Source organism: Eschscholzia californica, unplaced genomic scaffold (genome assembly GCF_041429995.1).
Source record: "Eschscholzia californica isolate CP2 unplaced genomic scaffold, dmEscCali1.0.p SCAF_1, whole genome shotgun sequence".
Lineage (NCBI taxonomy): Eukaryota > Viridiplantae > Streptophyta > Magnoliopsida > Ranunculales > Papaveraceae > Eschscholzia > Eschscholzia californica.
Window position 1 is genome coordinate 25702505 of NW_028238198.1, and position 26702 is coordinate 25729206.

General features: G+C 36.0%; 4 protein-coding genes and 1 non-coding gene across 5 annotated transcripts; all 5 read left to right on the top strand.

Annotated features, from left to right (window-relative positions):
- Window positions 1–12926: 12926 nt before the first annotated feature.
- On the top strand, window positions 12927–15524 carry LOC147565488 (uncharacterized). Its single transcript, XM_086651934.1, has 3 exons — window positions 12927–12992; window positions 13266–13762; window positions 13865–15524. Exons 1-3 carry the CDS (start codon window positions 12927–12929, stop codon window positions 15522–15524), a joined length of 2223 nt encoding a protein of 740 aa, XP_086508060.1.
- Window position 15525: 1 nt separating this feature from the next.
- LOC147565489 (uncharacterized) lies at window positions 15526–18668 on the top strand. The gene is made up of 3 exons (XM_086651944.1): window positions 15526–16335; window positions 17303–17752; window positions 17867–18668. Exons 1-3 carry the CDS (start codon window positions 15628–15630, stop codon window positions 17960–17962), a joined length of 1254 nt encoding a protein of 417 aa, XP_086508070.1. The 5' UTR covers window positions 15526–15627; the 3' UTR covers window positions 17963–18668.
- Window positions 18669–19729: 1061 nt separating this feature from the next.
- LOC147565490 (17.8 kDa class I heat shock protein-like) lies at window positions 19730–20661 on the top strand. Its single transcript, XM_086651976.1, has one exon. The coding sequence runs from the start codon at window positions 19942–19944 to the stop codon at window positions 20431–20433; it is 492 nt and encodes a 163-aa protein (XP_086508102.1). The 5' UTR covers window positions 19730–19941; the 3' UTR covers window positions 20434–20661.
- A 3706-nt stretch (window positions 20662–24367) lies between these two features.
- Window positions 24368–25276, top strand: LOC147565491 (17.8 kDa class I heat shock protein-like). The gene has a single exon (XM_086667775.1). The coding sequence runs from the start codon at window positions 24581–24583 to the stop codon at window positions 25064–25066; it is 486 nt and encodes a 161-aa protein (XP_086523901.1). The 5' UTR covers window positions 24368–24580; the 3' UTR covers window positions 25067–25276.
- A 117-nt stretch (window positions 25277–25393) lies between these two features.
- Window positions 25394–25466, top strand: TRNAK-UUU (transfer RNA lysine (anticodon UUU)). Its single transcript has one exon. It is a non-coding gene; the product is annotated as a tRNA-Lys (tRNA).
- The last annotated feature ends 1236 nt before the right edge of the window (window positions 25467–26702 follow it).

The window sequence follows — 26702 nt, forward strand, 5'->3', positions numbered from 1 at the left end:
GAGACCAATTCTCGATAGAGGTGAGTACGACAAAAGATAGGGCGAGACGAGCTATTAAAAGGTTTATTTTTACAGATAAATGACAAACGCATATACCAAACACAGGACTTATTGGCTTAAGAATGAAGCCAAAGAAAAAGGGATTTGGTCCTAGCATTTCTGTTTGGGGTAGGTGGGTGGTAAAGGTAGACACTACTAGAAACACCACTTTCGGTCTGACTTGCATGTGTTAAGTATGCCGCCAGCGTTCATCCTGAATCAGGATCGAACTCTCCATGGTAATCATTCTATAAAACAGCTCAAAGTTATGGCCATGCCTCCAAGATAGCAAAATTGTCGGGACATTCAATCCTTCAAAATATGAAGAAGTTGTTAAAAATAATGGATGGTGAAAATTCAAAGGTCAATATAGTCGTTGGTTGACTCTTCTTAGATGCACCTCATTTGGGAGCATATTGGATGGGCCATGTTCACCAATTTGGACAGTGATACATACTTAATTTACAAAATTACCTTGAGATATTAGGTGCACATGCTTGACCCATGTGAATGGATTGAAAAGTTCATTTAGAAATATCAATGCTGACTAGGTTACAACAAAGATTAACAGTTAAATATTTTTTACATGAAAGTTTCACTTAATTTTCGGAAAGAGATGTTCATTGAAACGATAAATTCTTTAGAGTGTTTAATAATGTATTTTCGAGGTTCAATATAGGTCTAATTTAAAACAGAACTTATTTTTAAAGTTTGGATCTTTTTAAGCTGGATCGATGCATGTTTTCGCCTTTTATTACGATGTATGCACATGTGTGTTTTTTAATCATAACTGTTCTTTCACCTGAGCTCACTGGAGTCCTCTGACACCAAAATGTTCACTTGAGTTATATGTTGTATTAAACTAACACATTTACCACAAGTTTAATTAAATATCTAGGATCAAAGTTAGACTATGCTTATAAGAATTGTCATTAAAGAATAGGAAAGTTCTAACGGCGCCTCCAATAAGTATTAAAGACACTCTCTTTTGCTCACATATTGTCATATCTCCCCTCAAATTTTTCTTGAAAGAGACGCCTCTGATACAAAGTGTCTCTCAAACTTTCCTCATGAATAATCATTTAGAGAAATATGATGGTGTGACTAAAAAATCATGTCGGTCTTTCGTAATTATGATTCACATGGACAAGAATGAAGAAATTAAAAGATATTACCTCTATTGATAATTGTTCTTTTATCACCTCTATAATTATAATTTCAAAAGTCAAATTGTTGAAAATGGAATTAACAACTCTAGATACCAACCTCAAAAAACTTTCAACAACAAAAAAAACCACAAAAAAGGAATCTAAGGATGGGTCAGTGGCTGATTTGACAGTAAGGCATCTTTGCTGGGGAATTTTGATTTGAAAGAGTGATCTGGACTTCTCACCACTAGGACAGATCTTCCATTGCTTTTGTCTTTAAAAAGTGGATTCGGGGGCCCGACAACCCACATCTGTTTCAGATTCATGTGGGCGGTAGTAGCGTTGTGATGGGCTATCCATTCCGTTTGAGTTTTGGGCCTGGACTTTCTCTTATGGTAAATGACATGGGTGGCGGTTCTACAGGTTGCCAGTTGCCTCCTCTGAGGCCTTGTTTTTAAACTAAACAGGCTTCTCAATCGGGTCATAACTAGGCTTACTATTCTAAGCCCTTGGAAACATTATCAGCACTTACCCTGAAATAAGATTACTTCTAAATTAGGCTTACTAGAAAATTTACTCTAATAATTTACCAGAAAGTATTACTAATTCAGGAATATACATGTAATAATCCAAATTAGGTAAATTACTAATCTTCTCAAATCCTTTAATCCTCTATAAATGCAGATGAACTAATTACACTATCACTTAACCATCTTAGCAAGAGAGAGAAAGATAGAGAGAGAGAGAGATGGAGATGGAGATGGAGATGAAAAAAGAGCTCTTATTCTTGGTTGTTATTCTTCTTATAGTATCCATTACTTTAATAAGTAAGTAATCAACTTTATTACATTAATCAATTTTGCAATACTCTTAATTAAGTGGTTTTTGTTCTTTTCTAGTTGTTTGAATATGATTCTTTTGACTCTGAATTATCTGAATTGAATTGACTTAGAATTAACTTTAATCAATCATTCAGACGAGTCAAACAAAAACGAAAATATTCGAACTTTGACTCTGAGTCAATTGGAGTCAGATAAGATGTTGTCAGTTAGAGGAAAAAGACAGAAACCACCCTAAGATTAATATTTATATTGTTACTAGTAGTTGTTTTGCTATGTAATTAATTAATGATTATAATTTATGAATGAAGATTTATATGAAGAAAGATATGGTAAGGGCAAAAAGGTTGGAGGTGAAGATCCAAGATGGGGTCAGAGTGAACTACATGAACAACTTAAAGGTTATGATGGACCCACACGTGAGAATGTAGCTTGGTTAACTGGTTACAATAATATGGAACATGTATTAAGTGATAATAATAATTCTGGTCAATGTTCAATTATGTAATTATTTTTAATATATTGTTTTCTCTAAAGCTTTCAATTACGATTTATTTATTTACTTATTAGTTTTATCTCTTAAGGGAGGTACATATGTATGGTTTGTCCATTGTGTTGCTTGGAGTTTCCTTCCTAGTGCGGTGAGGTTCTACGGTTCTTGGTTACCTGAAATGTGAATTGTTTAAGAACTTAATAATGTTAGACTCGAATTTAAAAAAAATATATCTATATAATAAAATAGGTTGAAAAGTGCTGACTAGGACAAACCAAGAGATAAGCCTGGCCGTCCATGCCATGTCAGCAATAATATCAACTGTTGGATTATTTTGGTTGACGTAACACGTGACACGTCGTGATGGTTTTAAACCGTTGGATTCTTCTGATTAACGTATAATGACATAACCCGTGATCTCTAAATGCCCAGTGTTCTAAATGCTTTTATGCTCTAAATGGTCGTCCATGTTCTAACGTTACAGTACCATCTCCAAAATTAATCACTGAAGTTTCCAAATATGGTTTCCAAAATCACCACCATCAAACTCTTGGATTACTCAGGATTACTCACTAAAGTTTCCAAAAATCGATTGCAGCGTTACAAAATCAATTGGATTACCTAGAATTATTTCAATTTCCGTTACAGTGTTACAAAATCAATTGGATTACCCGGAATTATTTCAATTGGAGCGTTTGTAACTCAACCCACAGTCTATAAAATCTTCCATCCATCCATTCTACAATTGCTTCATTGGGACAATTGCTTCATTCTACAGTAAGTTGCTAGCCTAGGACAAACCAAGAGATAAGTCTGGCCGTCCATGCCATGTCAGCAATAATATCAACTGTTGGATTATTTTGGTTGACGTAACACGTGACACGTCGTGATGGTTTTAAACCGTTGGATTCTTCTGATTAACGTATAATGACATAACCCGTGATCTCTAAATGCCCAGTGTTCTAAATGCTTTTATGCTCTAAATGGTCGTCCATGTTCTAACGTTATAGTACCATCTCCAAAATTAATCACTGAAGTTTCCAAATATGGTTTCCAAAATCACCACCATCAAACTCTTGGATTACTCACTAAAGTTTCCAAAAATTGATTGCAGCGTTACAAAATCAATTGGATTACCTAGAATTATTTCAATTTCCGTTACAGTGTTACAAAATCAATTGGATTACCCGGAATTATTTTAATTGGAGCGTTTGTAACTCAACCAACAGTCTATAAAATCTTCCATCCATCCATTCTACAATTGCTTCATTGGGACAATTGCTTCATTCTACAGTAAGTTGCTAGCCTTCAACTCAGTTTTCTTTTTCTTGATGTTTAATTTTTAAATAGTCAATCAGTTTTCTTGTGTCTCCGATAGTGAATCAGATAATTTTTATGGGGCTTTCATGGTTTTTTTAAGAGTTAATTCCTATATGACCCCCTACTTTGTGACCAGCTTCCTTTATGGCCCCCAAATTTCTGTAAATTCAAATATGGCCCCCTATTTTCATGGAAATGTCATAACTACCCTTCCCATTAATATATTTTCAAAATAAAATTAAAAACAAAAACCTAAATTCCACCTCACTTCCCTCTCCACCACTCATCTCTCTCCACGTCACCTCTCTCCAACTCATCTCTCTCTCTCCAAGTCAGCACTCTTAAAAAAAAAAAAAAATTTTTTTTTTTCACTCACCTCTCTCTCTCTCTCCAATCAGCACTCTCATGAAGGTCGCCGGCCGGAAAATTTTCCGGCCGGCGACCTTCATACTTAAAAAAAAAAATTTTTTTTTTTTTCACTCATCTCTCTCTCTCTCTAAAAATTCCGGCGAAGGGGGTTTCCTGAACATACCAGAATAGATCTGTTGAAGAACAGATCGGTCTGTTCTTCAACAGAACAGACCGAACTGGTCTGTTGAAGAACAGGCCGATCTGGTTTGTTGAAGAACAGACCAGATCTGGTCTGTTCTTCAACAGACCAGATTCCGGCGAAGGGAAACCCCCTTCGCCGGAATTTGTAGAGAGAGAGATAGATGAGTGAAAAAAAATATATATATATTTTTTTTTTTTTAAGTATGAAGGTCGCCGGCCGGAAAAATTTCCGGCCGGCGACCTTCATGAGAGTGCTGATTGGAGAGAGAGAGAGAGAGAGGTGAGTGAAAATTTTTTTTTTTTTTTTTTTTTAAGAGTGCTGACTTGGAGAGAGAGAGAGGTGAGTTGGAGAGAGGTGACGTGGAGAGAGATGAGTGGTGGAGAGGGAAGTGAGGTGGAATTTAGGTTTTTGTTTTTAATTTTATTTTGAAAATATATTAATGGGAAGGGTAGTTATGACATTTCCATGAAAATAGGGGGCCATATTTGAATTTACAGAAATTTGGGGGCCATAAAGGAAGCTGGTCACAAAGTAGGGGGCCATATAGGAATTAACTCTTTTTTTAATTGTCTGGATCAGAGATGATTAATTGTTTGAAATGCTTTATAGAGTTGGTTTTCATGGTTTTTTTTAATGAAATGTTTATCAACAACTGCTTATCAAATGTTTGATGAAATGCTTTATAGAGTTGGTTTTCATGGTTTTTTAATGAAATGTTTGATGAATACACACCAACACTGCTTATCAAATGTTTGATGCTTTAGAGAGTTGGTTATCACACTATGACCCAAGTTCTTTTTGGTTTTTTACAGATTTGTGGGCTGGAATTTGTTGGATCGCGGATCGATGAAAGATTAGCTTTGTGACAACTTGAATCATCTTGTGAGCCGGTATGATTTGAACTTTAGTTTCTCTTCCATGTCCATCTTTTTCGTATCCCTCATTGCATATTATCTCTTGCAAACTCTACTCATATCGTGTTCCAATCAATACTAATGTTCCATTCAATACTAATTAGTTTACAAGTAATGCGCTCCGAAGCAAGGTAATTAGTTTACAAGTAATGCGCTAACAATTGTTATGGAAAAAATTTCGATCTATATATATTCGTTGAAACTCCAAAAGATCAAGCAGGTCCGGAGCAAGGTAATTAGTTTACAAGTAATGCGCTAACAATTGTTATGGAAAAAAATTATTAGTTGCAATGCTATCATCTATTAGTTGAACCTAAGCAGTCATACTCCACTATACAATTCAGTCAACCATGTAGAGGAACCATGTATAGGATTATGGGTGCACCAAACTAAGACTCAAACTCCTTTCCTCAATCATTTATTAGTTGAACCCAAGCAGTCATACTCCACTATACAATCCAATTTACAAATAATGCGCTAACAAAGATAGAATTTAACAAAGATCTCATGTATGTGTTAGGAAGACTACTGGTTATAGTTTGATAGGTTCTTACTGGTACAGTTTATATCTCTTTATTTTAGAAAATTGTATTTTGCGACCGGTTAAAATAATTCTGAAGGGAAGTACTGCTGCCTCTTCATTTGTGAACTACAATGAATATATATATATATATATATTTGTGAACTCCAGATATATGGGGCATACAACTTGGTATAAAGCAAGCCCATGTCTTACTCTTTTCATGTGCATTGATTAAAGTAGAATTCATTGTAGTCAGCAGTAGTCCAAATTTATTCACCAAACATAGCAAACTGAATAGATATAACAAAGTATACTGCTACTACTGCCTCTATGATTTGAACTTGCTTTGATGAGGAATAACTAATAAAATTTAACAAAGATTTCATGTATGTGTTAGGAAGACTACTGGTTATAGTTTGATAGGTTCTTAATGATATAGTTTATATCTCTTTATTTTAGAAAATTGTATTTTGCGACCGGTTAAAATAATTCTGAAGGAAAGTACTGCTGCCTCTTCATTTGTGAACTACATTGAATATATATATATTTGTAAACTCCATATATATGGGGCATACAACTTGGTATAAAGAAAGCCCCCGTCTTACTCTTTTCGTGTGCATAGATTAAATTAGAATTCATTATAGTCAGCAATAGTCCAAGTTTATTCACCAAACATAGCAAACTGAACAGATATAACAAATTACTACTTCCTCTACGAGTTGAATTTGATTTGATGAGGAATAACTGATAGAATTTAACAAATATCTCATGTATGTGTTAGGAAGACTACTGATTATAGTTTTATGGATAGAATTTAACAAATATCTCATGTATGTGTTAGGAAGACTACTGATTATAGTTTTATGGGTTCTTAATGATATAGTTTAGATCTCTTTATTTTAGAAAATGGTATTTTTCGGCCGGTTTTTTAAAGTCTATCTATACATGCATGTTGGTTATTAATATTATATGTATGTCTTTCCACGCCTTAAAATTGATTTTTCCTCTTTTTTTTAAAAAAAAAAAAAAAAAATTTCTTACAAACACTCTTCATCTTCCGTGTGAAGGTATTGCTTCTTTTGGACGTCTTCGACAATTCATATTTTGACATCAAAACAATGCTTTCAAAAGAGTTTAAAAACATTTCAAACAAGTTAGCCTTTGTAAAAAAAGAAGACGGTGGACCACATGGAAAGAGAAGAAGAGATGAATTTGAACCACAAGACATGTCTTTACCGTTTGTTAATTGGTCGTCTCCGACTTTGTCATCGGTTGCATTATCACCATCCATTAATGTCCCAACATCACCATCCATCAATAGGCCACCATCCCCTGCATTATCGTCATCGTCTTCATCATCTGTGAACCAGGATTTATCTCCGCAGTTTGTTAAGCCACCACCACAACGCCCACACCCACCTCCAACCTATGACTACTTTCGTTGGCCGCCTTGCCCGAAATGTCATGCATCGTGTCATGATATCCGAAGCTTCAAGGGCGTGAGTATGACATATATGGTGATATGCTGCAAGAAATGTCAACGAAAGTATACAGTAATAAGTCGCAATGTGAAGACTAATAAACTAAGTTACTCTTCGGAGCCACTTACATCTTCAAATTAATTATGTCATTTTCCCTACCTCACACCTGACGTTTCATTTTGTAGTATTCTGCTTACTTTAATCAATAAGGAAAACAATAATCTGGTGTGTTTTTGTTTAAATAAAACGTGGTTGTTGATTAGAAATTCTCATTCGTTTCATCTAACTAACTTGGGTTTCTTCCCTTCATGCTTTTAGTTTCTAACGATTAGATTTTTTTGTGGATTTTTTCAATATTATTGTATTTCGATAACTACATTGAAGATACTATCATTTATTGATGTTGTAGATTTTTTCCTTCCGAACGTCTACCTTATGTGGTGGTTGTTGATCATCCGCCATATAAATCAAAATGTTATTTGCAAACAGTAAAAAAAAATTGATTTTATACCTCTTGCTAAATGTTGTGTCACCTACTTATTAAGCATATATTCGTATATGAATCACTAACTTTATGTTCTTTGTTTGCCTGCAGGGTTCTATAGTATAAACAAAGTTGGTATTCTGGAGAGCTACTTAATTCTACAACATTCAATCAAATAACTTAGACACACTTCACGCTTGAGGTACGGTAATTCTCTTTCACATCCTGACCACTATAGATAATGAATATATATATATATATATGTTACATAAATTGTTAATACCGTACCAAATTTTAAATCCTTTCCATATCATTTTCTTTTAATCAACACAAACCATAATCTTTAAATGTCCACTGTAGATTTTATTGGTTTTTGAGAATGTTAGTAAATCAAGAATAATCCAGTCAAAGATTATATTGGCTACAAAGCTTGGGTACACTAAGTTCAACGAAAAAAAAAAGCTTCAGTATACTAACAAATTATGACCGAGAAGAAAAGAGCTTAAAGTAACACGCCTATAAAAGTAAAATCTATATAAAATATAAATCTATTAAAGATTTAAAATTTACTTCATCATCTGTCTATGTCATAAGGAACTAAAAAAGACGTCAACAAATTATATCTTCCTTTTTAGTTTTACAATTTTAACCTCGGTACGGACGTTTAAAGATAATGTAGGAGCTGTAGATACCAACTAAGCATACTTCCAAATAAAAATGTGACAATAACTATAGTGTTGTTTTTAGCAAATGTGGTGCATACAATTTGCGTCAGAAATAAGAAAATGTTCCTTAGTAGTGCTCTTTCACCGTATTTATAACCTAAGACATCAAATAAAGATGATTTTAAGGTTTATGTGTTTTCCTCTCTTTGTTTTCTACTGTTGGTTAGACTATAATTTCCCAACATTTTATAATTAATCAAACCCAATGTTCTGTAGAAAATGAAGAGGAAATGTGTGTCGGATCAAAACCAAGAGTTGAGTTCCGTGAAGAAAGAATTTCCTTCGAAAGAAATATCTATCAAGGCCTTAAAACCTCATTTAAAAAGGTGGACAATGAAAGTCAGAGTAACAACAAAAGGTCCCCTTAGAACCTACGCAAATGCTCGCGGAGCAGGAAAATTGTTTTCGTTTGACGTGCTAGATTCTGAACGTGGTGAGCTACATGTTATCTGTTTTAACGATGTAGTCGATAAATTCTACGCGGATATAGAAGCTGGGAGCGTTTATTTGATATCTAATGGAGTATTGAAATCCGCCTTGAAAAATTATAATCACCTGAGAAATGATTATGAGTTATATCTAGAAAAATACTCTAAGGTTCAGAAATGTGGAGAGGATGATCCGTCTATACCTAAACATCATTTCGTGTTCATACCCATAAATGAGATTGAAACGATGGAAGCTAATGCATTCGTTGATATAATCGGGGTTGTTTCATCCATAAATGTCACTAAACCTATAACAAAGAAGGATGGTACTCAAACGCAAAAAAGGGCTTTATGGTTAAAGGATAATTCTAGCTATACTGTAGAACTGACTTTATGGGGTAAGTGCTGCGATGAGGAGGGTCATAGGATCCATCAGATGGTCGATTCTGGAGTTTTTCCGGTTTTATCTGTGAAGTCTGGAAGAATTTGCGATTTCAATGGAAAATCAGTTGGAATGCTCTGATGGTCCTAAAAAGTTACCTAAATAGGTTTCCACCCGCAAGTATACGGGCGTCAAGTAATAGTTCCGGTAAGACCGGTTCGTTCCTCAGAGACTAAGTTAAACTAAATTCTAACCTTAAAACTATTGGGATTTTCAAAAGTGGTTTGATGGTGGTAAAGTAAAAATAAAATATAAAACTAAAAAATAAATAAAGAAATAAGTCGGTATTCAGAAAAAGGGAACCTAGGGTTTTCGAATCCGTCTTCCTAATAATTCTAACGACAATTTAATTTTGATCTAATTAGAGAGTTCTTTATGTAACTCAGGTTTTAGTCCATGAACGGTCTAAAAACCCGGAAGATTTTATCGTTAAAATGGTAAAAACTTTAATAAATTATCGAGAAAATAATTATTATGACTTCATCTAAAACCCTAGATATAAAAAATTTAGCTACTCATGCTAGAAACGATAAACATTTGATTTAGTATAAGAAAAAGAAGAAAGAAACTTACTTTTCTGTGATTTTCCCACCAAACAGAGCCTAAGGAAGTGATTTCCTTCTGATTTTCCGAGATTCTGCCAAACGCACCCTCTGGGAAAACGATTTTCTCGTCTTCCCGGAAATGGTTTCCCTCTGGGAAAATAATTTTCTCATCTTCTTCAACCTTCTTTCTCTCTCTAAATTTTCTGTTTTCTCTCTCTATTCTTAATCTCTCTCTCTCTCTCTCTTTCTCTGTAATCTCCCTCTCTCTCACTAAGAAGTCGAAAACAACAAGAAAAATAAAAAAAAAAAAAAAAGTGATAATATTAAAACCGAGTTTCTCTCTCTCTCTACAATATCTCTCTGTCTCTCTCTCTAACTTTCTCTCTTTCTCTGTAATCTCTCTCTTTTTCTCACTAAGAAGCTAAGATTAACAAAGAAGAATCAAAAATTAAAAAGAAACTCAAACTAATTAAGCTCTCGGTTTTTCTCTCTCTCTCTACTTTTCTCCTTTTCTGTTCTGTTCTATAAAACCCATAACCGATCCCTCCGTGATCATCAGCTCTCTGTTTCTCTTCTCTTTTATAGACTTTTGTTGCCCCAACCCATCTCTATTGTTTCTGTTTTGATTCGAATTCAACCAGCTCTCAATCGGTTTCTCTCTCTATTAAAATCCTAACCACAATATCCTCTCTCTCGGGTTTCTCTCTCTAAATAAACTGTCTTTCCAAATCTCTCCCTATCCATTCCTTTCTGTTCCCACCAATCTCTCGGTTTTGATTTAGCTTTGAATTTAAATCACCTTCTCTCTCCTGTTTTAACTCACAATCTTCTTCAATATCAAAACAGAAATGGCGGTTTGAAACAATGAGGTTGATGGATCCAGCTGGCTACAACGGATTGCTCCACGGTGGAAAGCTTCAGAGACCGTCGGATTCACAAAACACGGATCTGGACGGCGGTTAAGCTCGGAAGCACCGTAATAACTTGCTTGCGGGTGTACCGGATCTGACGTTCTTTGAGAATCCTGTGACCCACCTTACTGACCGAACGTAGCCCAACTGTGTACCGAAAATTCCATATTACGTTAGATTGCACGCCACGTGTCACTGTTGACTTGATTTTGATCCAAACTTTGACTAGCTATAAGTCTCTCATCCGAACTCCGATTTGACTTCCGTTTTCGCCTACGAACTCGTCACGGACCCCTCTTCTCATCCGAGCATCAATCTTGACCAAGAAGTCAGAATCAACAAATGACCAAAATGCCCCTAGTCTGCATTCTTTCCGACTTTATCCGTTTTGCACGCGTAACTCTGTAAAAAGGTACCTGAACATAAAAGAGAGTAATTCGTGAGAGTAACTGCTCTAGAGAGACTAACTCGTCTAAATTAAGAGACTCAGATGGGACATTTCCATGTCTCATCATGCTCCCATCAAGTCAATTGTTTGTGGACCCAGATCTTCCAGAGGCTCTCGAATTAAAAAATTGGTTTACCACAACGGGAAACAATGCTCCATCCATACAAGTATCAAAAGTTCTACCAGGAAAGATACATCCATGTCGTACCCATATATCCAAGATCAAAGATGACCAACTTGGAACCTCCGATAAACCAGACTTCATCACTATCAATGCCACAATTTCATCCATTAAGACTGAAAACTTCGCTTATAACGCTTGCCCCCTCATGGACGGAACTCGTCATTGCAACAAGAAGGTAATAATGAATGACGACTGTCAGTGGCATTGTCCTAAATGTGATAAGACATTTGCTGAATGCAACTTCAGATACATCCTGCAGTTAAAGCTACAAGATCATTCTGGTACAACATACGCAACTGCATTTCAAGAATCTGGTGAGGAGATAATGGATATTTCAGCAGAAGATTTGTATAATTTGAAAGAAGAGAATGAGGAAAAGTTCAACTACACTATCAATAGTGTTATTGGGAAAAATTACATCTTCAATCTCAAAGTGAAGGAGGAAACTTACAATGATGATAGGCATGTGAAGGTAGTAGTGATGAAAGCAGAGAAAGTAAATTACGCTATTGAGTCCAAACTTCTTCTTGATTCAATGGATGACATCGTCGCTGGCTCGGAGTCTACAAAGTGAAGTTAGTCCATTAGAATAGTGTTTTATTTATTTCAATTTTAGGAAACCCTCTTGATCCACCCCATGTCGTTTTTCCCTTTCAGCAGTTTTTTTTAACAATTGATTTGCAATAGTTTGGATTTATTTAAATATATTAGAACATTTTCAAGTTTTAATTGTAGTAAAAGCATTTGCATATTCTGTGTGATGGGTGATCTGTCGTAAAAACTTTATTCTTATCAATTACCGTTGTAGTATTAGAAACACTGTGGCTCTACAATCCATCTTATAAATTAATGGTTTATTTAACTTTGATGTTACTATTAAGTATTTACCTTCACAGTTAATACAATCTAATATAACTCTTAAAATGTGTAATTGTTTCGCTCACTTTAAATTAATATATTACAAGTTCATACTGCCTTCATTGTTATACTGGTAATAATTTTTTTTCACTTTATACACGTCTTTACGATATAATTGAATACATCTAATTTTATTTTGCAGTTGTATTTGGTCTTCTACTGATAATCTTCATCAAATCCGATGAATAACTCCTCACCTAGGCAATCAACTGACATTGAGAATATAACGCCAGATAACCTAGAATCTCCACAATTAAGTGTATGATGCTAAATGTTTTTGAAAAGTAATTTCTTTGTTGTACGAATTAGAAAATGTAAGTATTGCTCATTCATTTGTTATTAAGCAGGCACGGACATTAGCTCATCGCCAAAGACGTGAAAGAGAACGTGCATCACGCTCGTTGACAGAGACGCCTGGAGCTTCCGACGTAAGATTTTGTACATACTACTCATATTTAAAATAAATAATTATATTATAGATTCCAACTAATTTATTTAACATTAATGTAGAATCGACGTACAACACAACGCATGCGTCGTCAGAATGAAATGGTGGCACGTCATAGAATTGAAAAAACAGTAGAACATCAGTCTGAGGTATGTCAACAAATTTTATCTTCCTTTTTAGTTTTACAATTTTAACCTCGTAAATTAAAATGCATCTACAACTATAATAAATATAATTGTAATTACCTTGATACATAATACATTTAATTTTGTTTTCTTATATTTTCTGATCATAACATTTACATATTGTCGGTATAAAAGTTGCGCCACCATGATCATATATATTGTTATACATTTGGTTGTACTAAGATATTTATAACAAACATTTAAGTATCCTATCATCATATATGTTCACTTGAATAGGCAGTCATCACCACAAGTGAACATACGCATTTGGCTAAGCGTGCAAGATTTAATGGTAACACTTATGAAGAAGGTGAATCGTCTAGCCGCGCTCGAAATACATTTGTTAATACGGTCAATGGATCTCCTCCACCAACACCTTCATTCGTAGAACGCACACCTACTGAGACTTTGAACCGTCATTACCTGGGATTAATGGATGTTGAATGCTCCCATTGCAAAGCACTTCATTGGCTTGATGAAAAATTAGTTAACTCTCGTACAAATACTCCGTTATTTGGGACATGTTGTTTGCAAGGGAAAATTCGACTGCCACAACTGCGCGAACCCCGTTTGCAGTTAAAAGCATTGTATGATGGCACTGACGATAAATCTAAAGCATTTCGATGTAATATTCGGCGCAGAAGCCCTTCAAACGCTTTCACAAGTCTTGGATGCAACTTAGAGCGCAGAAATTTCAATGGACAAGGTCCTATCTCATTTACTATACATGGAGAGTTGCGTCACAGGACCGGATCACTCATATAAGAAGACGGAACAACTCCCTCCTATGCACAACTTTATATCTATGATCCATCAATCGCTCTAAACATCCGTAGCCGTAGAAACGATGACCTAGATGTTTCAGTCCTCCAAATTATCCAAGACACTTTGGTAAATCATAATGTATTCTTGCCAATTTATCGTCAGGCTGAAGAAATTTTACTGCGAGTGAATTCGACAGGGACAGATATACCAGTTAGTCTACATTATAGTGCATCAACTGATAGACGACGCTATAATCTACCTACAACTGAAGAAATTGTCGTGATAATCCCTGGAGATGGCACTGAAGTAACTTCATCTCGTGATATTATCTTGCACTTGAATGGGGGTAATGAATTAATGAGAATATCAGATTGTCACCCTGCTTATTTGCCCTTACATTATGTTTTGCTCTTTCCCTATGGGGAGTTGGGATGGGAACCCGAGCTAAAGCAATGGGATACAAAGTTGAACCGGATAAGTAGGAAACGCCTAACTCAGATGCAGTTCTACAGCTATCGTCTATTCCAGCGTCCTGATGAATATTCAACTATATTAAGGGCATGTAATTTATTCCAGGAGTTTTTGGTGGATGCATGGGCCTCAACAGAGCAGAACCGCTTAAATTATATTAGGCTTCATCAGAGCCAATTGCGTTCGGAACTATATAGTGGTCTCACAGATATTGCAAGTGATGGGTTGCGTCCTGATCAAGTAGGACGTCGATTTATTTTGCCATCCTCCTTCACAGGTAGTAGTAGACATTTGTTTGAAATCTATCAAGACTCCATGGCAATCACACGTTACCACCATCATCCAGATATTTTCTTAACAATGACTGCCAATCCCAAGTGGCCAGAAATAACAACTGCATTATTACCAAATCAAACCGCTATAGATCGACCTGATTTAGTTGCGCGTGTCTTTGAGTTAAAGCGCAAAAAGTTAATGAGTGTAATTAATAAAGATGGTGTATTCGGAAAAGTTGTGGCTCATGTTTACACAATAGAGTTTCAAAAACGTGGATTGCCCCATATGCATGCTCTCATTTTCCTTCAACAAAAAGACAAAATTCATACCCCTGCTCAGGTAGATAAATTCATTTCTGCAGAACTTCCAGATCAAGATACTGATCCCCTACTTTTTGATACGGTTAAAAATTGCATGATACACGGTCCATGTGGTCTACGACGTCCTACGTCGCCGTGCATGATAAACGAAAGATGCTCAAAAAATTACCCCTGTAAGTTTGTGGATAAAACAACTATAGGAGAAGACGGATACCCAATATATCGTCGCCGTAATGATGGTCGTGCTTTCATTGTTCGAGGTCATTTAGTTGATAATAGAGATGTTGTTCCTTATAATCCCCACCTCTCCAAATTATTTGATTGCCACATTAATGTGGAAGTTTGTGCAAGCGTGCGATGTGTTAAATATATAAACAAATATATTTATAAAGGAGATGATCGTACTACAATAGTTGTGGGCGCAGTAGATGAGATTCAACAATATCTTGATTCTCGATATATTGCACCACCGGAGGCGGCATGGAGATTATTTGGTTATTTACTGCATGAAGAATATCCATCTGTTGTTAGGTTGGCGGTGCATTTACCTGGTATGCATCATGTAGTTTTCCAATCTATGGATCATCCAGATGTCGTTCAGTATAAAGCTGCTAACGAAATTTCCACTTTGATGGCTTTTTTCTTCCGTTGTGGCATTGGATGAAACTGCAAGAAATTACACTTATCAAGAATTTCCACAACACTATGTGTGGGACAAACAATCTAAATTGTGGGTGAAACGCAAAAAAAGTTTTGCAATAGGAAGAATGTATTTTGTTAATCCTAATGAAGGGGAAAGATTCTATTTACGGTTATTGTTAATCGTTGTGAAAGGCCCAGTGTCATTTGAATCGTTACGTACTGTAAATGAGATGGTGTATGACACATTCAAATCTGCATGTATTGCCCGTGGACTTTTAGAAGATGATGGTAAATGGGTATTATGTTTAGAAGAAGCTGCGGTTATAAACACAGGTTACCAATTACGGAGACTGTTCGCTATCATTTTATTAGAATGTACTCCACTAAATCCATCTTCTTTGTGGGATAAGTTCGCCCTTAATATTTGTGATGATCTCGCACATCAACTTCGTACTGCACGAGGCATCACCGAACCAACAAACTCTCAAATACGAGATTTCGGGTTACACCTCCTCAACGAAATCCTCTTAGAGTACGGTAAAACTCTTAAAGATGATTTTCCATCTATGCCTCGATCACATCAGCAATGGAATCAAATTTCAGGCAATCGGTTAATCTGGGAACACATGCAACTAGAAGCATCAATTAATGAAACAGAATTGACTGCAAAAGTTGACCTTCTCAATAGTGCACAAAGACGCGCTTTTGAGTCTATTATTCATTCTGTAAGTAACAATGAAGGGTTATTATTTTTTCTCAACGGTGGGGCTGGAACAGGAAAAACATTTTTATACAATACAATTGCAGCAACGTGTCGGAAAAATGGCAACATAGTTATTTAAAGGGATTTAAACCCTTATACTAGTGTTTATAGCGGAAATAAGACATCTAATGTCTACACTAGTATTCCCAGGATCACATGCAAAACTAGTAATTAAACTAATGGAGATAGTAGATTACCTTAATCGCTTTTCCCTCGAACAAGTTGAATTGATTGAAGAAGACCAAGAGCTTCAAGTGTAGCTCCTCTATTTGGGACACGAGCAATCAATTTGATCTCCCACCTTGTTGTATAGCTAGCACACCAATGGTGGTTGGAAAGAAGAACACCTTCTTCTTTGACTAGATAGATAGTTAATGGGAATTAGCTCACTTTCTCCTCTCTACTTGATGTGGTAGAGTAAGAAAGCTTAGAGAGAAATTCCACACCTTATTCTCTGCCCTAAGAGTGTTTATATAGAACCCTAATAAGAATCCACCTCCTTTTTGGTTTCCCAAAACACCCTTTAGAATAAGATTTAGGGAAATAGTCGAAAATAGCAACTATTGGTATTTTCTCAATTACCTAAGGAGATGACGTCCAAACCCAGCCAAAATTGTCAGATTTAATGTTCATAACATAAGGAAGCGTCCCTCCAAAATTCAGCCCAATCCGAGCCCTAAAAGTGCCCGAATCGGCTAAGGCCCAAAAAACCCTGTTTTTGGCCTTTTTGTACTATCTTTGCCTAATTCCTTTTTAGGCCTATGAGATATATTTATGGGACACTCCCATGATTATATCTCACTCCCACTAGTCATATCCTAGATCAATTTGACACTCTTATGTGTAACCCGTTGTAAGATCCGATCGAAGTTAGCCGCGAATTACTTCGTAATTCGACGATCGTAGTTGGTCTCTAGCTACAACTCTACGATCCCTAAATCAATCGGACTTGATGATCTTCCACATCAATTGTCCTATCCGACAAATTGTTCGCATTGCCATCTTGGTCGAAGGACATCTCCTTCAACTCCTTCATTATTACTGTTGCTTCATCCGGTATTGCATCTTTGTTATTGGTCGGAGGAAGAACAACTCATTCAACTTTTCGTATTCCTCTAGATATGCATGAAAATTCTATTTGTAATATAGGTAAGCAAACAACACTTGCGGATTTATTCCGAACATTGAAATTGATTATATGGGACGAGGTTCCAATGCAACACAAATATTGCGTCGAGGCTGTTGATCGTTCACTTCGAGATATTCGTGATAACAATAAGCCTTTTGGTGGATTGACTGTTGTTCTTGGTGGTGACTTCCGACAAATTCTTCCTGTTATACCAAAGGGAGTCAGAGAGCAAATTGTAGGAGCCTCATTAAGGAGATCATTTCTTTGGATCGACGTTAAGGTGTTGACCCTATCACAAAACATGCGACTTCAATCGGAAGATGTTGACAACCAAATGTTTCGGACTTTTCTTCAACAGGTATGTTCCTTATTGGGGTTTTGTATTTTATTTTTTAAGATTTCTATTATAAATTTACACATGTTTAGATGCAATGGTTGTTTTATGTAATATACGTTACACTTTCTTATGTAGGTAGGGACAAATGACTCAGAAAATTTGCACTTACCTTCTTACCTAAATAGATGTCATACTCTGGCAGAACTCATAATGCAACTTATCCAGAGTTAAATATGGTTAAAAATCTTACAATCGATTATCTTACACAACGAACTATTTTATCTGCACGGAATGAAGATGTATCAGAAATAAACATATCAGCTTTAAGAATAACTCCGGGCGAAATGATCACCTATATGGCTGCTGACAAGATGGATGAAACTGAAGATAACGATTACTCTTTAAATGTTCGTTATCCAACCGAGTTTCTCAACTCCCTTAATCCATCTGGATTACCACCATTCAAGTTGCAGTTAAAAATTGGTTGTCCTATTATGTTGCTAAGGAATCTCTCCCCTAAAGATGGATTATGTAATGGGACTAGATTGATGGTTGTCAACTGTGCAACACGAGTAATTGAAGCAAAAATCCTAACTGGAGATAAACGTGGTAACATGGTGTTTATTCCTAGAATCTCCCTAACACCAAGCTCTTCTGAGGTTAACATTCAATTCACTAGGCGTCAGTTTCCTGTTCGATTAGCATATGCAATGACAATAAATAAGTCTCAAGGCCAGTCAGTCACACACGTGGGAATAGATCTGCGGTTTCCAGTATTTAGTCACGGTCAATTATATGTAGCTCTATCCAGGTGTACTAACAGCAAGAGGGTCCATATATTATTGCCTGAACAATCAGATTTCTTCAGTACAACTAATGTTGTTTATAATGAAGTTTTATTGTAATTAAATTTTAATATAAATTTTTGATATCAAAACAATTATGTACTTCACTTTTATCATCTTTATGTAATAATTTTTAATATCAGACTTTTCTCTTTATTATTATGTAACTAAAAATATAATTTAATACTTTAATGAACAAAATAAGCGTCCAATCTAACCTCCCGTGCCGGAGGCACAGGTTATACCTAGTATATATATATTTCAACAAATAAAAAGAAAGTTAATCAATAGTTAGATAGATAGTTTAAAAATAAATGTAGAGATTAAAGTTAAACTTTCTTAATCTGATTCACTTTCGCTGAACTAGTTTATATATTCAATCTATATTGGGAAGGCGGAACACCTAAAAGTTATCTCTAATAGCCCCGTTCCAAATTCTATTTTCGATTTATTTGGGGTCCCTAAAAATACCAAAGAGGTAATTTTTGTTCTTTAAATTATTTTTTGTAGTAAGTTAATTAAAGCTTAGTTCATGTGCAATACGATTAACTTATGTACCTTAGGCAAGTGTATCCTGATATTCAGACCTACTCTACTTGCATGAATACGAGATAAAGCGAATCGATTTTATTTATTATTTCATAAAGATTTTCTTCACAACAGTTTGAATTCGTTTCAATTATTATACTATAAGTTTTTGATAATCCGCCTTAGTGCAATGAAGGTTTTAATCCATTGGGAACATTTAAACAACGAGAACGGTTGATTCTAGGAGGTAGATATACATTCAGGATGACGAAGAAGTAATACGAAAAGAATATAATATAGGTGAACTGAATGGAAGCGGACGACAATCCATCAGATAAAGAAATAGTACCACAGAGATGTCATCTTCATACACTAGTGTGTCTAAATTTTAGCTTTGCCTCCTGGGTAGGTGTTAGTGAAGTGTGAATAAAGAGAAAAGAGTGGTGGGTGCATTTAAAGTTTTGTGGACTCTTAAAATACTAATGGGCTAGCCTACCAAATCGTGCCCGAAGGTGGAGCACGGCCCTAATCTACCTTAAGACGGACCAAGTTACAGAGAGCCCAATGGCCCGAACCGAATTGTTGAAGAAGGTTGTGGAAGCACCTAGAGAGAGCCAAAGAGAGAATGGCAGATGACTCCAGAAACCTTTTCTTCTGGAAGAGTCGTGATCATCCCAAAAATTCTCTCAACCTACCTACTATAAAATGGAGACACAATTTGCATTGGTAACTCAATTCAAAATTCTGATTACCTCAAGCATTCACATACTCTCTCAATTCAATCAAACACTTCCTACCCTCAATTACTTTCAAAGTTAATCACAAGAAATAATCATAATGTCGATCATTCCAAGTTTCTTCGGTGGCAACAGAAGATCAAACATCTTCGATCCATTCTCTCTTGACATTTGGGATCCATTTCAGGACTTCCCCTTTTCCACCAACACCACCAACACCCTCTCTGTTCCTGAGATTTCAAAAGAAACATCTCAATTGGCCAATACCCGAATCGATTGGAAAGAAACTCCGGAAGCCCATATCTTCAGAGCTGATCTTCCTGGTGTCAACAAAGAAGAAGTGAAGGTTGAAGTTGAAGAAGGTAAAGTTCTTCAGATTAGTGGTGAGAGAAGCAGAGAGAAAGAAGAGAAGAATGATAAATGGCATCGTGTTGAACGAAGCAGTGGGAAATTTCTCCGTCGATTCAGGTTGCCGGAAAATGCGAAAGTGGAAGAAGTGAAAGCTTCAATGGAAAATGGGGTACTAACTGTGACTGTTCCTAAAGAGGAAGAGAAGAAGCCTCAAGTGAAGTCCATCGACATCTCTGGTTAAAAAATGGTAGTAAAAGAGAAGAAAGAGTCTTGTTTAATGTCGTATAACTTTGTGTTAGTGGTGGAATGGGTGTGTCAAGCTATTAAGTAAAAATATGTAGTAATAAAAGTGGTCTAACTTCGAGTTTTATTACTTGTTTGTTGAGTATCTTGGTGAGTTTGAAAGAGGTTACAAAATGTGAATGTAAAAGTTGGTGGTTTAATAAAAAATTTGTCTGGTTATTTGGTTTGATTTTTTTTTTAATGTTTTGTTTCTTCTTTTCAAATGTTACTATCACTTTGTAGGGATAGGTTTTCCTTACTTGTTTCCCCCAAGTTGTTTATGCTCTCAAAGCAATATGAGACCGTTAAGAGTAGGTGGAGGCTTGGAGCCATATGTGTATATGTGTTTGGACTTCCAATGGATTGTGGATGATGGGTGGCCTTCTAGTCTTATTTGGCCATAGACATATGGTCTACATGGTTATCCTGACATAATGTAACATAATGTGCCATGGGGAGAAGTTAGTTACGGTAAATTTTCCATGAACAACTTTGATCCATATTCATACTAAGACTCAAAAGTGTTTAAGAAATTAAATTACTAATTTGCAGAATTGATGTCAAAGACTGAAGTAGTATGGATTTGATGTTGGCAATGGTTCACCATTGCCTTGGTTGAAATAAAATTAGGAAAGATGCATCTCTAAGATTATATATCTCTATATAGTCACCATTCTCTATCAAGTACATTTTAGTTTTTCATTTTAGATAGAGTTTTTGATGGTGGCCATCCCACCAGTGGGTCTCACGGCCAAACCAATAAAACAGACAATGCGTCAAATATAACAAATTTATTCTTTTGGGAGATAGTTCGTCTTCATGAGTTACCGAAAAGTATCGTTTCCGATAGAGACGTCAAGTTTCAGAGTCACTTTTGGCGCTTCTTATGGAAGCGACTCAGTACTAAGCTTAATTTCAGTAATACTTGTCACCCTCAAACTGACGGACAAACCGAGGTCATCAATCGTTCCCTCGGAAATTTACTTCGTTGTATTACTAAAGACAAGGGTGTCAATTGGGAAACGATACTTCCTCACGCGAAGTTCGTGTATAACAAACTATTAATCGTACGACAAAGAAGGCTCCATTCGACATTGTATACACCTCAGGGGCGAAACATGTTCTTGATCTCGTCCCACTCCCATCGATTCCGGACTTCGACTCCACCGTGAACTCTTTAGCATCCCGTATCCTCAAGTTACATGACGAGGTTCGCCACAATATATCGTTGGCCAATTCGGCTTACAAGGCTTCAGCCGATCGCCATCGAATTCATAAAAACTTTGAGGAAGGTGATTCAGTTATGGTTTATATATCCAAGCAACAAGTCCCCGCGGGTACTTTTAAGAAACTCGGTCAGAAGAAATTTGGTCCTTTCAAGATTCTTCACAAAATCAACGATAATGCGTTTCTTATTGATCTCCCGCCAGATTTCAATATTTCAAACACTTTCAATATCTTTGACATCTACCTAATATATCCAGATGAGCCAATTTACAACGACACCAACGTGGGGGCAAGTTGTTCCACAAAAGGGGAGTATGATGGCGGCCATCCCACCAGTGGGCCTCACGGCTAAACCAATAACGGGCCCAACGGCAAAGATCCTATATTAATATAAGTTCCCAGTTTAGTACTTAGGGTTTTCATGTTTAGAGTCCTAGCAATCAAGGAAAGTATCATTAGTAGTTATCTTCTTTCTTTATTTGAGTCTAACTAGGAAAGTATAATCTCTATATAAGAGAAGTCCAGTTTGTCTTATAACACACAATTGAATTATCAAATACAAACCCTTGATTGCATCTTCTTTGTTTACAGTTATTTTAGTTTACCTTTAGTTATTTATCGTATCTTCATTAGTTTTATTAATGAGTTCTAATACTTTTACGCTTCCGCCAAAGTCTACATCAGTTTTTTAACACAAAAAAAAAAATCTTTGCCAGGGTTGTCCGCTTGGCTCGTATTTATTTATATTATGTTCAGAAACTCTCACCAAACTAGTTAATCAGGCGGAAACAAATGGGATTCATAATGGGCTTTGAATTAACAGATATGCACCGACTGTGAGTCACCTAATGTTTGCAAATGATTTATTCTTCTTCCAGAAAGCATCGGAATTGAATGTGAATCAACTAAAATCTATATTGAATTCATATGCGGGTTGTGCGAAACAACTAATTAATTTTCAAAAATCCTCAATTCAATTTAGTACAAATTGTATGTTAGAAAGAAAAGCGAAGGTACTAAATTCTTGGAGTTAAAGAGATGAAGAAGGACGATGTCTAGGAAACTATCTATTGAAGTCGAAACATAAAATTACCTGTTACGAGTTTATCGTGAAGAAGGTTGAAAAGAAACTAATGGGGTGGAAAAGAAGGTCGTATCTCAGGCCGACATAACAATCCTTCTCAAAAGTGAGCTCTCGTCAATTCCCATATACTTTATATCTACAAATATATTACCTAAAGGAGTTGTTGAGAAAAATATAACAATGGGTATGATTAACCAATCTATGGTAAGGAAATTAACTTGGCGATTGTTGACGGAACCAATAACTTTATAGGTTCGGTTATTGAGAGCAAAATACCTCAAAACAGAAAATTTCTGGACTTATAAAATCAAATCGACGGCTACTTGGAAGAGTATTTTAGACATGAGAGAATTTCTGAAAGATGGAGTTTGCTTCATGGTTGGGAGTGGAGATAAAATTCGTGTTTGTGATGACCCATAGGTGTCGAATTTAAGGGGGTTTAAACGAGGAGGAGCCGAATATCTTTTTAGATAAGGATCTCATGAATCACCAAGGAAAGTGGAATGAAGAACTTATAGGCAAGTTGTTTAATGAGTTTTTGGTCAAAGCAATTCTGGAAATACCCTTACACAAAGAGGGTTAGAAGACAAACTTATATGGGTGCATACTCAGAAAGGTGAATTCTCTACTAAATCACTATATATGACTATTGCTAAGGAGAAATCAGGTTTCTCAAAGTCTATGGAACTACTAGTTGAGTTAACTTGGAGCGGGGTTTGGAAGAGATTAAAGTTAGCACCAAGAGTTTGAATGTTTGTGTGGCGTGCACGATGCATTGCCTGGCAAAAAACAGACACTGAGGTTTAATTCACAAGCCTCTACATTATGTGCATGTTGCAAGAAAGAAGAGGAAGATATCGATCATCTCTTTCGATCATGTTGGTTGGCAATGTAGATTTGGATGAGCCACCCACTAAATTTCAGGGTTGATGGGAATGATGAATTCAAACTGGTTTTATTTATGTAAATGGTTGATGAGTGAGGAGCAAGAAGAGGTGATAACACTGCGTATCTATATTACATGGTTCTTATCGAAAACAAGAAACAATTGAACGTTTAAGAATATAGCGGCGAACAATTATAGAATCAACCAAGAAGCACAAAATATGTATAAAGAATTCTTAGACCCGGTATTGAGTTATGAAAAAGTTGAAGCAAGTCTCACGCCTAGTCTAAAAATATGGGTTCCACCAAAATCCGGATAGTTAAAGATAAATTTGGATGTTGCATACTTGAATGGTAATGCCACACTTGCTGTGGTTTGTAGAAATGAAAGAGGAGAGTTTGCGATGGCTCTGGCAACCAATTGTCGATCCTCCTCGCCGTTAGAAGCAGAAACACATCAATTCGGGTGTTCATTGCTACGGCAGCTTTATATAACTTGGACTTGAAGCAAATCAGATGTCTGGTCAGAATCTAAAATATCACCTATTGATGGCCCCTGTTGGAGTGATGCCTATAACAAACCCTATCTGGGGCACTCTCTCAGCCGTGTAATTGGGCCTCAACTGGGACGCCCAGACACGTTGGGAATATCGGTGAGGTGTTCAAGAAGAAGGTCATAGAAGCACCTAGAGAAAGAAAGAGAGAGAGAGAAGCCGTCTCCTTCTAGAATGATCGTGATTGTCCCTGAATTGTCACTACCCTCTATAAATTGGAAACAGAATTAGCAGTCAAACTCAATTCAAGACTTTGATTCCTTCAAACACTCTGAAATACTCTCTCAATTCGATCAATCACCTCCCCTACCCTCAATTACCTTCTTCTGTTCGAATTTTAATCTCAACAAATAATAATGTCGATCATTCCAAGTTTCTTCGGTGGCAACAGAAGATCAAACATCTTCGATCCATTCTCTCTAGACATTTGGGATCCATTTCAAGACTTCCCCTTTTCCAACACCAACACCCTCTCTGTTCCTGAGATTTTAAAAGAAACATCTCAATTGGCTAATACCCGAATCGATTGGAAAGAAACCCCAGAAGCCCATATCTTCAGAGCTGATCTTCCAGGTATTAACAAAGAAGAAGTGAAGGTTGAAGTTGAAGAAGGTAGAGTTCTACAGATTAGTGGTGAAAGAAACAGAGAGAAAGAAGAGAAGAACGATAAATGGCATCGTGTTGAAAGAAGCAGTGGGAAGTTTCTCCGTCGGTTCAGGTTGCCGGAAAATGCAATAGTGGAAGAAGTGAAAGCTTCAATGGAAAATGGGGTACTCACAGTGACTGTACCTAAAGAGGAGGAAAAGAAACCTCAAGTCAAATCCATTGACATCTCTGGTTAAGAATGATCAAAGTACAAAGATATCAAAAGAGAGAAAGTTGTGGTGCTTAACTTTAGGTTGGTGTGATAAGTAGAGAATGTAATGAAAGTGGTGTAAGTTTGAGTGTCATTACTAATTAGTAAACTTTTGAGAGAGTCTTGGCAAAGTTGTTAATCGATAATAATGTAAACTTTGTGGTTTAATAGAAGAAGCTAAATTTGGTTTAGTTTACTTGTATTGCGCTCGTTCTTTTGACTAATTACAACAATTACAATGGAAGTACTCCATGAAAAGAGCTTGGGTTTTACAGAGTAATCTGAATAAATTAAAAAATGACAAATGTTGTGAGCCGTCCTAGCTCAGCTGGTAGAGCGCACGGCTTTTAACCGTGTGGTCGTGGGTTCGATTCCCACGGACGGCGTCTTCTTATTTTTTAACAAACTCTTTTTTGATGGTTAATGTAGTGAGAGTGCTCATAAATTTTATGTGTATTCCATGCCCATTCCAACTTATCATTTAGGTTGAACCGATGAACATCTACCAAAATAAGCCACCTAGCTATGCTCTGGCCGGTCAAATTATGAGACAATGTATTATTTATTGTTCTTTAGATTTATAAAAATACAAATGAATGATGGAATCATTGGATAGCAAATACAAATCCACCATCACTAAATCAAAAGAACTCAAACTTGGACTATGCCCATCTCAAGTAATTAGAAATTCGATGCAATATTCATGTCCTTTATCATAACCAAAATGTCTATGGACCAACTCAGATGGAATCTCACAATTTTAAAATGTCATTAACCAAAATGTTATGGAATTTTTGTACCACAACTCGAACACAAGATTGGCTAAGTATATAGGCAATCATGTTGAATGCGTTTTATGTCCAATGTAGAGTAATAGAGTATGATCTAATAAATTATTGTTTCGCCCAAAACGTAAAGATTATTTTAACATAACCAATGTAATTATAACCAAAAATTGCAAATGATTTTAAATGGCGCAAATATGTGCATTGGAGAGAAAACACTCCATTGTTAGCAGCTCATCTGTCACTTCTATGCTAAAAGAAAAGGAAAGAAAGAGAGGACATGTGGTCATAATAAGTTGGTGATTGGGAAGAACATGAAGATAGACTAGGTGACTATAAAATAAACAAAAGTAGAGGAAATTTAGAATAGTTTTGTCTTAAATTATTTTTGTCACAATAAAAACATATATTCATCCCCTTAATATTATCATTCTTTAACCCGTGAATAAGGGTGTTGTTTCAGGCTATACTAATCTCAAATTCATGCCTTTCAACAAAAAGAAAATATCAAACTCCTGCAATGCTCATCAAATAAACAACCTCCAAGTTAAATCTCTGACTATTACAATCACTACTGCTACTCTTGTTGTTGATCCTCCTACTGGTGCTACTAGTCTACTACTATGCCTTGGCTATTTTATGTCGGAACCGTCCTTGATGATTTGTAAACGTATTGCTGGTGGTCGACCATTTTTTGTATGATTTTAACAATTGACCAAGTAAAGTAGTATCTCGTGTGGGATTTTGGGAATGTCATAAAACTTCTGTGCCTCACTAACTTCATTTTCTACTTATCACTAAGTAGAAATATCAAATGGGTTTTTGGTCAAATGATTT

Bases quoted from the DNA above. Each gene is read 5' to 3' on its own strand.
- LOC147565488 (XM_086651934.1), top strand. From the start codon at position 12,927: ATGCGTCGTCAGAATGAAATGGTGGCACGTCATAGAATTGAAAAAACA. The intron at 12,993-13,265 runs GTATGTCAACAA...TCACTTGAATAG, and splicing joins CAGTAGAACATCAGTCTGAG to GCAGTCATCACCACAAGTGA. The intron at 13,763-13,864 runs GTTGCGTCACAG...AAACATCCGTAG, and splicing joins TCATTTACTATACATGGAGA to CCGTAGAAACGATGACCTAG.
- LOC147565489 (XM_086651944.1), top strand. From the start codon at position 15,628: ATGTATTTTGTTAATCCTAATGAAGGGGAAAGATTCTATTTACGGTTA. The intron at 16,336-17,302 runs GTTATTTAAAGG...AACTCCTTCATT, and splicing joins GTCGGAAAAATGGCAACATA to ATTACTGTTGCTTCATCCGG. The intron at 17,753-17,866 runs GTATGTTCCTTA...TTTCTTATGTAG, and splicing joins TTCGGACTTTTCTTCAACAG to GTAGGGACAAATGACTCAGA.
- LOC147565490 (XM_086651976.1), top strand. From the start codon at position 19,942: ATGTCGATCATTCCAAGTTTCTTCGGTGGCAACAGAAGATCAAACATC.
- LOC147565491 (XM_086667775.1), top strand. From the start codon at position 24,581: ATGTCGATCATTCCAAGTTTCTTCGGTGGCAACAGAAGATCAAACATC.